The sequence below is a fragment of the Felis catus genome, chromosome B4 (genome assembly GCF_018350175.1).
Source record: "Felis catus isolate Fca126 chromosome B4, F.catus_Fca126_mat1.0, whole genome shotgun sequence".
Classification (NCBI taxonomy): Eukaryota; Metazoa; Chordata; class Mammalia; order Carnivora; family Felidae; genus Felis; species Felis catus.
The window spans coordinates 124,130,385-124,145,124 of NC_058374.1; the positions used below are offsets into that span (position 1 = coordinate 124,130,385).

The 14,740-nt window shown below is 37.4% G+C and overlaps 1 protein-coding gene across 5 annotated transcripts in view; it reads left to right on the forward strand.

Annotated features, from left to right (window-relative positions):
- The window catches only part of HCFC2 (host cell factor C2), a 49,193-nt gene extending 35,058 nt beyond the window's left edge, over window positions 1-14,135 (forward strand). For 3 of the 5 annotated variants that reach the window (XM_023257380.2, XM_023257378.2, XM_023257379.2), the window contains one exon: window positions 562-7,759. In XM_023257380.2, the coding sequence (XP_023113148.2) occupies window positions 562-746 (185 nt within the window). In that variant the 3' untranslated portion in view covers window positions 747-7,759. Of the gene's footprint in view, window positions 1-322; window positions 7,760-12,211 lie in introns of those variants that run through there. The other 2 variants (XM_023257381.2, XM_023257382.2) reach the window with 2 other exon arrangements.
- The last annotated feature ends 605 nt before the right edge of the window (window positions 14,136-14,740 follow it).

Consider the following 14,740-nt stretch of genomic DNA (forward strand, 5'->3'; position numbering starts at 1 on the left):
TCTTTATTTTCCAAGAATCATGGCAAAATACAAAAAGAGTAATGGGTTTTCTTGATTCATACCAGGCTGATACATTGGAATATATTTTTGGCCAAAGCACTTAATGTACCTGGTCTTTGATTTCCTCATTAATACAAGAGGGAGTTGAAAGAATTTACATATAAGGTTTCTTTCAGCACTAAAATGCTGTCTTTTCATCAGAAGCAAAGTATATCTGTGAACATTTTAGCAAGTGTTTTAATGGCTCTAACTTTGCTTTTGCTGAAACTAAAACATGCGAATTTAAAATTCAAAATTGAAGTACATGTCCTCTTTATTGCAGAAAGAAAGAAGCACCTTAACAGGACACAAGTTTTGAAATAGTGTTTTAAACATTTGTAAGATTTTTGTAAATGCTCTAAATGTTTTATTTTTGCATTGTTTTTACCTCAAAATTGTATAAACTTTTTTACAACTGAAAAATAAGCATTAGACAGCTTACTCAGGTCCCATGGCAACCTTAAAGATGCAGATAGGCATTATGGATACTCTGCCACAGGTAGCTTGTTTTGAACCTTTTAGGAATTTCCCGGTTCTGCTGCGGATACAAATCTGGAGTGAATATACAGAGCAATGTAACTGCAGAAAAGATGGTTCAAACTAAGAGCCGTAATAACTGCAGGGGCCCAGGCCTATCTGTTTCTACCATGCGACCTTATGCCAGGTCAGGTGGACTGAGTAGCTGTGTCCTCGAGCTTCACGTATAATACTCCCGGCCACGATGGATTTAATTGTGCAGGATTGATATATATGTATGTTCCAGTTACTAATTTAAAGTGTATAGAATATTTTAATATATAATTTTTGTAAAGAACTGGGATTTTTATACTACAGTATTTGTAATTAATGTGTCTCACTAATTAAGTTTCTCTTGAAGAAAATATGCAAGCTGTTAGACACATAATGAGTGATTTCCAAACTCTAAAGGTAAAATAAATGCACTACTCTGGTGTTATTAGAATACCTTTTTTGTGGCTGTATGAATCCTAAATCTTTAAATGTGTATTTTTACAAACAATGTTTACAAGGAGCTTCTCTGGTTTGTTGTCTCAGCACCTCCCTTGGTGAGAGCTTCATTCTGCATTTGTTAAATTCATATGCTTTGCTTTTAGCATATGCTTGCTTTTTGCACTAGTAGAATTTTAACTTACCTCATTATTATGTTTGTAATCATTTGTATAGCTTCCATAATATGTCTGGTATAGGCTAAACAAATACTTAACCAAAGTTAAAATAAATGGTAAGCAGTTTTGCACATATTAAATGCTAGGGTTTTTTGTGTATATTTGTGTGTTTAGTTATAAAAAGAGTAAGAATGAAAAGTTATAGTAAGTATATGTTTCAAGTCCAATTACTTTAATGATTTATCTGCTTTATTAGAAAAAAGTCTGGCTTTTAACTCCTTATTCTCTGCATTAATTAACAATTTGCATCTTGAAGCACTTCCCTTAATGACAAGGACGAAGTTGACTTTAAGCAAAGAATAGAATATTTGTTTGAGTGTGCACATTTGTAACTATTTAGTATTTGGTTTAGTTTACTTTGCTTATATGCCTCTGTTGTGCTATGAACCTGTGGTTCTAAATACATCTTATTTTCTAGAGAGAAAGGCAGTCTTGCTATATACCAAGGGATTTGTGAAAATAACAAATGTTTTTACTTTGACAATTAGCCCAGATTCTGTTATCGTTTTGTTTTGTTTTGTTTTTTGGCATTTGTGCATTAAGCACTGGTCATATTTATTGGTGACTGAAAGATGCCATTGAGAGATCTTTGTGGCTTGACATTCATAGTTAATAACAGATCTTTAAGCTGCGTGTTCATGAATAGAATGTACTAGGGTAAATAACAAGAGAAGTGCATTTAGCTTCCTATGATTTGCACATTTTCTAAGCGAAGATCCCTTTGAGTAGCAGTGGGCTAGATCATGCAGGTATCTTTCATATGAGGATTTACACTGAGTTAAATGACTCTTTACTCCTCCTTGCTGAATAAGCAATTCAGATGTACAAGCCTTTGTGCCATAGTCCTCTACCTGGGCTCTACAACTTTGGTTCACATATGTAGTAAAAAGATTTTGATGTTGCATGCTCTTAGAATTATATTTTCTAAGATATTGTATTGGCTTTGTTTTAGCTTAGTAAACTGTTTTGGCAGTTTAACTAGAAATAGGGTATTATAAACTCACTGTTATCTGCATTAAAAAAAAAAAAAAACAATCTGATTGCATGTATGAGGCCCCCTTGCTCTATAACCCAATTACATAAATATAATCATCTCTAAGCAGGTGAAACTGTTGGCCTGTTATTTCAAAGACTTGTAGTCTAGCCAAGATTTGTTCTGGTTAGAGATCTGGTCTATTATAACTGAAGGTATTTTTATTTTAAAAAATTGCAGCACTTGTAGCATCAAAATCACTTGTAACATTGCCTATGAAGAGATAATTAGGTTGAAAGTTATTGCAGTAATCTGCCCATGAATGAAATAGGTTGCAAAATAGACTTGGTCTTTGACTGCTTAAGGTATAAACTGACAGTTACATTTCCCAAGACTGATTTTAGGCAGTTTTATGTGTTATGTACCAATGATGTGTAAAATAAAGCACCTTTTCTATTATAACCAATTACAGGTGTTATTTGTTTTGAACTATATGAGAGAAAAATTAGTGATGGATGGCAGAGTAAATCTGTAAAATGTTGATTTTATATCATTCACTTAAAATAACATAGGCAGTCTCATAAAGAATAGATTGTATCCGAAAACTTGTTTTTAAGTTAGTGAATTGTGTTTGGGAGTCATTTTCTCATAGAAATGTAAAGCCTGTCTCTCTAACCCTTACTGTGGCTGAGCTAGTAAGTAAAAAGGCACATGGCTCCAGGAGACAAATCTAAACTGTTGTCATCTCTTTTGTCCTCTAGTCGCTTTTAATTTTTTGTCTGTATGCTTTTCACCCATTTTAATTCACAGCAGCCAGACTTCTGTCCTGCTACTCCATCAAAACGGCTCTAGCAAAGGTCAGGGATAACTTCTCATTTCCCAAATCTAGTGATTTCTCTTGTCATTCGTAACTTAACCATTCCCTGGACACTTGGACATTTTCTTGGTTTCTGTGCTACCGCTAGCTCTTCCTTCCCATAACTCCTCCTGTCTGTAGGCCCCTTTTCTACTCGCACCTGCCTTCATTTGTTTTTTTCAAGACTCACGTCCTTTTTCAAGATTTCAAGATGAAGCATTTCCTGACATGCTCCATTTCCAGGTAGATTTGACCCCTTTGTCTTATGCCCCCACTGTCCTTTGTCAAATCTTCTGTCATAGCTGCCTAAGAAACATTGTGTCCTTACTTGTTAGCATTGTTCTCTCCCTCTGCCAGATGGTAGGTCTTTGAGGTAGAGAATGGGTCTTTCTATTTCTTATATATCAGCCATTTAGCTGGTACTTAAATATGTGTTAACATGATTAAGGAAAATTGTCACCTTCACATTTCTCCATATTCTCACTCCCCTCTCTCAAATTGGGGTCAGAGTGGGAGGAAGGCTTTGATAGGGAAACAGATTTTAGCTCTTCCTTCGGTTCCTAAGAGTTCTGGGATAAATAAAGAATATGTCACATATATACTGGGCTAAACGGGATTTAACATAGGTATGTGTAGGTCTCAAGCAGAAGTCTTTGACCTAAAAAGATCTGAGCATTTAGTGAGATTGGTAGGTATTGCTGGGTTATGATTTTTAACATTGGATGAAATGGAAAATGAGCTAAAAATATTTCCAAACTATTTCCTTATAGAAAAGCCATGGACTCTTGTCTAACATTAGAAAAAACAACCTACCTATTTGATATTAAGCACTGGGACTGCTGGAAGACATAGAACACCAGCATTAATACATATCAAGTCAGGCCACTATTGTCACCTCCAAGCTTATAGGACAAAGGATTCTTACACCACTAGAAAACAACATGACATTGGCACAACTTCCTTCCAGGTTTCCCAGTTAGAGTTGGGATTCCATACTATTTCTGTAACTCAAGAAGACTCTTTTTCCTTTTCTTTCTTTCTTTCTTTTTTTAATCATGCCTGAAAAAACATGAAATACAACATTCTGGGGAGAAAAATTTCTATAAACTGAATGAAGAAAGAAAAGGCTTTAAGATCCAAGGATATCAGCCTCCTTGTTCAGAATAGATTTCTGTATCTTATTAGTATCTATTTGCTTCTTTCCTATCCTCTGAGGAGCTAAAATCAAGAAATGTCCACTTGTGAGATTGTTAATTTCAGCAAGGTCATCTGAAACAGAGTGTGAGGTTCTTTTGTGTATTTAGTACCTTGGATAAATTGAATTGAACAAGGGCCTGATACTTAAAGGCCATCATATTTGCAATCTGACTACTAGTAATGCCAGTGTCTCAAATTCAAAAGTCTTGAGAATACAGGTTATAAAGCCTTTGGCCTTAGATAGAGAGAAGGTTAGGAAGTCACAGGTATGAGGCAGTAGAGACAACAGAAGGATTCTCTATTTCCTGTTTTGATTTTGCTGGTTCAACAAAAAGTCTTTGCAGAGTATTTAGAGATGTCAGGGTGTTTACTCCTGAAGATAAAAAAAAAATGTAGAAAGTATGAGTTTGTGTTATATCAGTAATGAAAGCTACTACAGAGAAGGAAATGGCCCCCTTCCTACCCACCTCCCCCTTCCTGGTCTCCTTACCACCCAGGGACAAAAAGCTAAAGGAGGAGAACTGAGAAAGGCACAGGAGAACCTGTGCCTGAGCATTTGCAGGTTAAAAAGAAAAGGTAGGACTTGTATTTGTTTTTGAACATGGAATAACTCTATCCACTAGTTAATCATGGTCCAACAAATATCCAGCTGTGACCAAGAGGATCACTCATTCCTTGTATCTGGGGAGACAGAGTGGAAGTTCCTTAAGGACTTGAGAAAGGTTCCCTCCTAATTTCTCTGTTTCTTACTGGAGAGGGAGGAAAAAGCTGCCAGTATATTAATGACCGTCCATCATAATAAAGGTGTGGGTGTGATACTTAGGGCAGCATAACGTGTAAGAGAGTGGGCAGAGTTCTGAAGGTCCGACTTTCTGATACAAAAGTCATCCCGCCCTGGGGGGTGCAAGATGGCAGAGTAGCTGGACCCTCAGCTCACCCCACCCCTCCTCTACAGTCATCCTGCCACCACTTGCAGTTTAGCGCCCCCTGGTGCTGTTGTCCCTTCCACTTTAAATAAAGGTGAGATTTTTAGGTCTTGTAGCTGCCTGGGATTTTTAAAATAGCTACAGCAATATCGGGAACTTTCCAGTGTGTTGGCCCTGTGTTAGATCCAGTGGGGGCGAGATTGGGCCTGGAGAATACACTTTGGACTTCCCCATTTTCTGGGAATGGGTTGCAGTCCTTTTGCTGCCAGGCCTGATCTACCTCTTGAAGCAACTCACCCAAGATAATAACTTTAGCTTGCCGTTTGGGGAAAGGGGATGGATGGAATGTTTCAAGATGTTTTGGGTTTTTTTTTTTCTTTTTTTCAAGTTTTGAAATTGTGTAACAAATTTATGGCTATTTTCCTGAATCGGGAAAAATTGCACCTTAACTATCCCTTATTTAATCTGCGCAGTGTCACTGCCAGCAATGACCTTGGCAAAGTCACGATTACAAAATTGTTATGACATTTGTGTGACCAACCTGACACTGTTATTGACCAATGTGGAGAAACAATAACTACCATGCGCTTTCTGTATTTGGGGGGTTACTTAATACATAAATACATTATTAGGAGAATGTGCCAAAGGGAATTTGTACTATTGAAAGTCAGCAGAATTCAGTAAAGAGGCAGGGTCTCCAACCATTTATTTTGGAATTCGCATCACCTGTCTCTATTTTCTGCTTTATACAAGAGATTACACCCAGTGTACAAAGTAACCGGTTAACCAGTGTCATGTTGGTGACTCTGATTCATCCTGGCAGAGCAGGACTGTAATACCCCCATCTCGTTGGATCTGAACCTTTGGGAAACTGGTTAACTTCCGTGAGGAGTAGCGCATCTCATCCCTCTTTTTCTATTTTATCAGGTGCTTCTTCCCTACCAGTTAAAACAATTAGCTGATTTGCAGTGCACAGCAGTAGCTGAAATACGAGGAGATGTTCCCTCTCTTTATTGATGAAATTATATATTAAATAACCTTATAGCTTTTTTCTTTTAAAATATTTCTTGTGAAATAAAATGATCACACATGTATTCAACCTTCAGCATAAGAACTAGAACATTCTCAGATACCCAGAATGCCCCTATATCCCCCCCCACCCCCACCCCACACCACATAAGGTAAACATTATTCTGGATTTTTTTGTTAATAATTCCCATGTTTTTATTTATGGTTCTACCGTCTATGTATGTATCCCTAATAGTATGCTGTTTAGATTTACCTGGTTTTGAACTTTCATGTAAATGGTTTCCTGCTGCATTATATCCTTCTGTGACTTTTTTCAGGCATTGGTTTTGAAATTCCCATCCGTGTTTATGCATGTAACCGCATTTCATTTGTTCTCACTGCTGTATCGTATTCCATTGTGTGGCTCTCCCACACTTTACTTATCTGTTCTTCTGTTCATGGAGATTTGGATTGTTTTCCATTTTGAGCTATCAAACAGTGCTGCCCGGAACGTTCTGCCAATTACAATGGAAGCTCCATGCGGGCAGGGATTTTGTCTGTTTTGTCTGATCTTGTCTGTTGAGACACTCACGATGTCTAGGACAATGGAGGGCACATGGCGATGCTCAATAAATATTTGAGGAATGAATGAATTCTTGTACCTTTCCCCTGGCGCACATGTACAAGATTTGCTCCAGGGAGGTTGTGTTCAAAGTATGGTCCAGGGACCCTTTCAGGGGCTCTGTGAGGACAAAATTATTTTCGTAAAATTACTAAAACATTATTTGTCCCTTTCACTGTCATTTTTCATGAGTTTATGTGTTTTTCCAGAAATGATGACATCATCACTCTGACAGCTAATCAAGTGTATACTTGTGTATTTTTGTGTTTTGAAAATGCCTCTTTTAATTTTCAATTTGGTAAATATTGATAAATATAACCCACACAAACAACTGATTTTGGAGGTCCTCAATATTTTTTAAGGATGCAAAGAGGTTCTGAGACCAAAAAATTGAGAACCACAGCTCTAAGAAGCAGGTTTTGCTTGGTCATGCTGAACTGTTTCTGAAAGCATTTGTACCAGTTTACGTTCCCCCTGGCAATGGTTGAGTGCCATTGTTCCATATTTTAGCAAACACTTGGTCTTGACTATCTTTTATATTTGCCAATTGGGTGGTGATTATATGGTGTCTTACTGTGGGTTTAATTTGCATTTCCCTGATTACTAATGAAATTGAGGGTTTTTTTTTTTAAATATATGAATGTGTTTCCTCTTATGTGAAGTACTTATTCATGTCTTTTCCCCATTTTTGTATTAGGTGTGTCTTTTTTTCATTGATTCATAGGATTTCTTTATAAATTCTGGGTACCAGTCCTTCGTCAGTTAAACATGTTGTATATATATATATCTTCTCCCAGTTTGTGTATTATCTTTTGTAATTGTATTGAATCTGTTGATCAGCCTGGAGAAAATTGATGTCTTTTCAGCAATAAGTCTTCCTAGCCAAAAACACTGTGTTCCATTTATTTGGTCTTCTTTTAATATCTCTCAATAAACTTTAATGATTTTTCTCCATAAAGGCCTTCATGTATTAGATTTCTTCCTATGAATTTTTATATATTTTTAATGCTATGGTAAATTTTTAAATTTTTTCTATTCTAACTGGTTGTTTCTAATATAGATCATGTGCTATGTGTTGATTTTGGATCCAGCAGCCATGCTAAATTTTTATTCTAATAATGTATTTAGATGCTCTTGACTTTTTAAATCATTATCGGCAAGTAGTGAGAATTTTCTTCCTTTATGATGCTTCTACCTTTAAAAAATTTTCTTCTTTAGTTTCTGCACTGGCTATGACCTGTAGTACAATGTTGAAAAGAACTGATAGTGAACTGATAGTGAACATTCTTGTTTTAAACATCCCAGTTTAAAGGGAATGCTTTCAACATTTCAGTTCAGTAATTTTTTTCCCCTGTAAATGGCCTTTATCGATTAAGAAGATTGTCTTCTATTTCTGCTTTGCTAATAGTTTTATTATGAATGGGTGTTGAATTTTATTGAATGCTTTTTTCTCATCTATTTACATGATTGAATGTTTTTTGATGTTAATGTATTAAGTAATGGTGGCTGACTTTATTATTGAACCAACCTTTAATTCCAGGATAAAGCAACTTGGTCATGGTGTGTGTGTTTTATAATACATTGCTGGACTCAGTTTGCCAATATTTTGTTTAGGATTTTTGCTTCTGTATTCATGAGTAAAACTAGCTTATAGTACTTCTTTTATGCTCCATCATTGACTAGTTTTGAGGTATACTAGCCTCATGAAATGAGTTTTTCAATTGTCTGGAAGGGTTCAAGATTGGAACGAGTCTTTAAAACCATTTGGTCTGTGCGCCTGGGTGGCTCAGTCAGTTAAGTGTCTGACTTAGGCTCGGGTCATGATCTCATGGTTCATGAGTTCAAGCCCCACATCATGCTCTCCACTGTCAGCATGGAGCCTGTTTTGGATCCTCTGTCCCCCTTTCTCTCTGTCCTTCTCCCACTCGTGTGTGTGCTCTCTCTCAAAAAATAAATAAACTTTAAAAAAAAAACATTTGGTCATTAAGAGAAGATTTTTAACTATTGATTCCATTTCTTTACAGATCATAGGAATATTAGGATTTTATATTATTGAGTTGATTTCATTAAGTTCAATAAATTTTTCTAACACTTCTCCATTTCATTAAGTTTTTTGATATTTATGTTTTTAGTTTCCTCGGCATCTGTAGTTATGACCCGTTTTCATTCCTGTGAGTTTATTTTGTGCCTTCTCATTTGATTAATCCAGAGGTTTGAATATTTAATCCATTGTTATTTTAAAAGTAGGCTTCTAAATGCTAAAAGTGCATTATGGTTGTCTTAATCTTTATTTCTAATATTTTACTGGCGAATATGAGCTACAATATTTTAATTTTCTGAAATTTGAGACTAGCTGTATGATTTATGTGATCAATTTTCATATATGCTCCATGTATACTTGAAGAGTGTGCATTCCCCACTTGTTGAGTATAGTGTCTATTAAATCAAACTTGTCAGTCATGCTGTACAAATCTTCTCTTTACTGATTTACTTGATACTTGATTTATTTATAGAAGAGTCTCAAGATCTCATTATAACTAGATTTCTCAATTTCTCATGAAGTTCTGTTTGCTTTTTCTTTTGGCTTTATTACTAAGTGCATATTAATTTAGAATTTTTGGATCTTCCTTGGTGATTTAAACCTGTTATAATTATGTAGTGACTGTTATCTCTATTAATGCTCATTGCCTTCTGTCATCGTTGTTGTTGTTGCTGTAGCAATATTTTGGTTAGTTTTTATCTGAATATCATCGATCTTTCTTTGACCTTATATTTTGAGTTTGCAAGAGATACAATACAAAGATAAGGCCAAAGAAAATTTGCCCTTTTAACTGGATACTTAAGTACATTTATATCCATAGTGATGACAGATATAAGTTGGGTTTATTTCTAGGTCCTCATCATAAATGTATCTTTTAATTGTCCACTCCCCACTTTTTGCTTTGTCTTTCATCTTTCATTTTCTTATTCTTTTCTCCCCTCCTGTTTTTTTGTTTTTTTTTTTAGTTTTCAATTATTATTTTTTTCTTACGAACTCTGTTTGGCTTATAAATTTTATTTGTTCTGTGTATTCTTTTGCTCCTTATTCATATTTTCTACATATCAATTTCCATGTGTTGGTACCAATATTAAGAGTCTTCGTGGGTGATTTTGTTGTATAAGCTGTGTTTTTGTTTTCTTGTTTTTTTCACTTATGGTACCATTTTCCTTTCAACTTACTTTTGTTAGAAAATAGGGGTTATTTGAAGTATGGACTAAAATTGAGACCTTTAAGGGAGTATGTTTGCTCTGCCAGATACCCAGAGACTACGAACCTGAGAGCATTTTAAATATTCATTTATTTTGAGAGGGAGAGACAGAGCTGGGGATGGGCAGAGAGAGGAGAGATACGCTGTGGGCGCAGAGCCCGATGCAGGGCTTGATCTCACAAACTGAGATTGTGACCTGAGCCAAAATCAGAAGTGGGATGTTTAACCACCTGAGCCACCCACGCATCTCTGAGAGCACTTTATATTACCAGCTTGATGGTTCTGTGATTTCAGATCACAAACCTTGAGTGCCGGTCTGTAATTACGAATTTGAGGTTGTAGTCGTTATTTATCCCCTGCCACCCGCACCAAAATCGCGACAGGCAAGGTTCCTTGCTGCCCATTTCTCTGTGGCAGTCCTACTAGACTCCAGCCTAGGTGAGCCTTAGGCTTTATGTCCAGTGCCCCTCCACTCCCATCAGTTCATGGTCTCCAGAGTTCAACAGAACTCTTGGGGCAAAAGCAGGCTTTGGTGCTGGCTTACCTCACAGCTTTCCTGTTTTCACTTCATTTTTGTGGAGTTTTGCCTACTTTCGTGTCAATGCAGTGATATATTTTAAATATATTATCTAATATTACTTTGTCTTATTCAGCATTTGCATTCGTTTTGTTTTTAGAGAGAGAGAGAGCACGCGCATGAGTTGGGGAGAGGAGCAGAGGGAGAGAGGGAGAGAAAGAGAGTCCCAAGCAGGCTCCATGCTCAACGCAGAGCCCAATATGGGGCTTGATCCTACAACCCTGGGTTCATGACCTAAGCTGAAATCAAGAACCGGATGCTTAACCGAATGAGACACTCAGGCACCCCCGGCATTTGGTTTTTTTGAACCAGGAGTCATTGAGAGTATCTAGACTGCCTTACTCTCAAGAAATGAAGTCTAAACTAGAATTTGTTTCCCTCTGCCCTTGATGTGAGTATTCCTGCTCACACGGCAGTTTGTGCTCCATAAACAACTATAGGTTGCTTAGTTCTCTCCTTCACACTGTCCTGCAGGGTAATACTCCTGTGGTATGGGTACTGCTACTTGCAAGGTTGGGAATGTACACAAAGAACCCATTTTTTTAAAGTTCTACCTTTCCTCCAAAGTGAGGAATGGCTCTGCCATTTTCTTAAATGGCTGTTAGCTCAAATATTTCTTTCTGTTCTTTGATTAGAGATTGCTTTGGTCTGAGATAAGGATTTGGTCTTGGTCTCTTGCAGACCGAATATTGGGCATTACGTATGCGAGAATAGGCCCCCTTGGCATACCTGCCCTGGCTGTAAGGCACCATCCGTTATGACTTGTCTTTGCCTAGTGATGTGTTTTGTTTTTTAATTTTTAAAATTTAAAAAAAAAAATTTTTTTTAACGTTTATTTTTGAGACAGAGACAGAGCATGAACGGGGGAGGGGCAGAGAGAGAGGGAGACACAGAATCGGAAGCAGGCTCCAGGCTCTGAGCCATCAGCCCAGAGCCCGACACGGGGCTCGAACTCACGGACCGCGAGATTGTGACCTGAGCTGAAGTCGTACGCTTAACCGACTGAGCCACCCAGGCGCCCCCTTTAATTTATTTGTGAGAGAGAGACAGAGTACCAGTAGGGGAGGGGAAGAGAGAGAGGGAGACACAGTATCAAAGCAGGCTCCAGGCTCTGAGCTGTCAGCACTGAGCCCGACACAGGGCTCAAACTTGTGAACCAGGAGATCATGACTTGAGCCAAAGCCGGACACTTAAATGACTGAGCCACCCAGGTGCCCCGCAATGTGTTTTCAACCAAGTACCTGGTGCTTAAAGTTTTGAAATATCTTTCATTCAGATATACTCTGAAATTGAGCCCTGGAAAATAGGTGCCAAAGACTTACTGTTTGCTCTTAGAGGACACTCAAGGAAGACCTAAATTATACCTGCCAAGAGCCAATAGTGTGCACTCTGCCCTGTCACAATATTGTCATCTTCTGTATTGTTGTGAAAGATGGAGGAGTTACCTGTCAACTTGTCATTTCCACCCCCGATGGCCATTAGGTTTCTACAGAGCCAGCACGTAGTTTACTGCTGTCATTTGGCACGCTTGCTGGCGTGAACCTTGGCAAAGGAGTTTTTACAATACGTTGCTTTGCACAGGTATCCATCTACCGTGCTGTGCCAAAGGAAACGGACTCTGGAGCCGGTCAGGGAAAGCTGGAACTGTGTTGTTAGGCAAGCCTACATCTTGAAAGGTGATAGCCAGCAGCCAGAGAAACGGACCCATCCCAATGTCATCTGTGGCCCATGACTTGAAGAGATTCTGCCTTCTGGTTTTAAAATCCTTAAAATCAGGTATAAAAAGCAGCATTGTCTTGAAAGAAATGTCGAAGGGGCTGTAGCAGCCAACATATAGGCTGTGTACAAACCTACTCGGTTTGGGGTGGTGACATCTTCTCTATGTGGTAATACGAAGGTTTAACAAGTTTTAAAGGCTTTCCTGATGGAGTTTAAGCTAAAATCTGAAGGGTGAGACTTAGCCAGGCACAGGAAGAGAAAGAATGTTCTAGGCAGAGGGAAGCATACGTGTTTAAGGCCATGGTGGGGAGGGCAGAAGACACAAAGCACTTGGCACAAGGAGCCAAGAAATCAGGATTGGAGCCTAACAAGCAAGAGGAAGCTAAACCTCAGTTTAGCTAAAGTGAGCAAAGGAGTATATCCAGCTCTAAAAGAAACCATAAATTAAAACTATTAGTTGGGATTGTTCTATTTTTTACTCATGAGCACACGAACACTTAATATGAGTTTAATATACCTAAACATAAATTGTCTAATTCAGGGAAACCAAACATACATATTTAAGATAGCCTAGCTTTTGGTATAGATCTTACCCAGTATCATGTGAGTGACTCAGAAATGTATTTTATCATATAAAGCAACAAATATGGGTTTTGGACTACTGATAAAATGACTTACGCTAAAGAGAAAATACATATTTTTTAAAAATCTTGTACTCAAGGTTTTATTCTTGGCATATGTTAGAAATGATTTTTTTTCATTTGTCATGCTTAATTGATACTGTTGCAGAAATCCTTTTAGTTGGGCCCTCATAACTAGGTTCAGCCGGAATCATTAAAGGTAACTGGCATTCCTTCATCCCACTAAGGCAATCTAGAAAACAGGCAATAAGGCATGTTTTGGAAGAAAAAAAAAATACTGCATAGGTATTACACTGTAGGAGGAAAAGAAACACAGATTACATCATCATACTCAAGTATATGACATGGGGAAGGTAACACGCAAAATTCTCTCTGGACTAAAGCATCTGTGTTAGAATGAGGTAGTGAGGGGGAAGACCGAGGTTACGAACGTCCTTCCATCTATGACTTAGTCACTGAAGCCCATCTCTCTCCTAAATACTCATAAAATCAGTTATCTCCAGAGTTGTAAAGAAAACACTTTTAGGTTAATGTACAAGCTTATTTGGTTAAGAAGTTCTAGGGGAAGAAAATGTGACATTCAATTAAATGCAACCCAGGCCAAGGAAGAAGCCGACACTGCCTCTCCCATGCACGGAAGGAGATTGCGTACCTGACCCCAGCAGGGTGCCAGTGTCCTTTCAGAGGATGAAGGCCACATAAGCCAGACTTGACCTGATTTTACCTCAAGTTTCAGTACTACCAATTACTAACGTTAGACATTTGTTGTGGTTTGTATTGATACAAGTCTTAAAGTTGTCATCTTTAAACTGATTTTAGAGGAAGAGTCTGATAATCAAAGACAAGGGCCTTTATCAGTTATATAGTGATATACTGCCTGGATCAAGTAGAAACTATTTCATAAATACATTAATAGAGAAGTATCAAAGGCCTTCAATTTTTATGTATCTGTTTAACCTAGCAATACTACTTCTAAGAATTTATTTCAAGAAAACAGTCATCGATGTACACAAGATTCAGTGAAGTGTTGTTTATAACTGTGAAAAGATGCATATAGTCAAAATGTCCAATAGAGGATTAAATAAATTACGGTTCAGCCATACAACAGAATAATAAATGAATAAAAATAAAAGACCATGTAATGACCTGGGAAGGATGTTTACAATATATTGTTAAGTGAAAAAAGCAGGTTACAAAACAGTATGCAAGTATGAGCCCATTTTTATAAAAATATACATATTTAGCAAAGTAAAAGGACTAATGATATTTACCAAAATATTAACATTGGTTATTTCAGCATAGTAGGATGATAGTTGATTTTGCTTAATGCCCCTCCTTTTTTTGCCTATTTGAATTTTCTGTAATGAAGATTATCTTTTAAATGGGAGGGTAGTGAGGGAGTTCTTAACCTCAGATTAGTCCAGATGTGCCCCCAAAGGCGCCTTCTGGCAAAGTAAATATTTCTGCTCAGCCTGTATCTGTGAAATTGCTTCTATCTTACAAATTTGAGTGTCCTTCCAAGATGACATTCAAACTGCCTTTTAGGCAAACTGTACAGTAGCAATTGTTGATATTAAAACAAAACAGTTCAATTACCAACAAAAAGGAGGAAATACAAATCCTCACTTTAAAAAAGGAACAACTCGAGCACATACTACTAAATTATACAAAGTCAAACTGTCTTAAGTTTAGTTTATTGCAGAGATCGAGACGGTGGCGCACTCGGAGCTGGGGCTTCTGTTTCACAGCG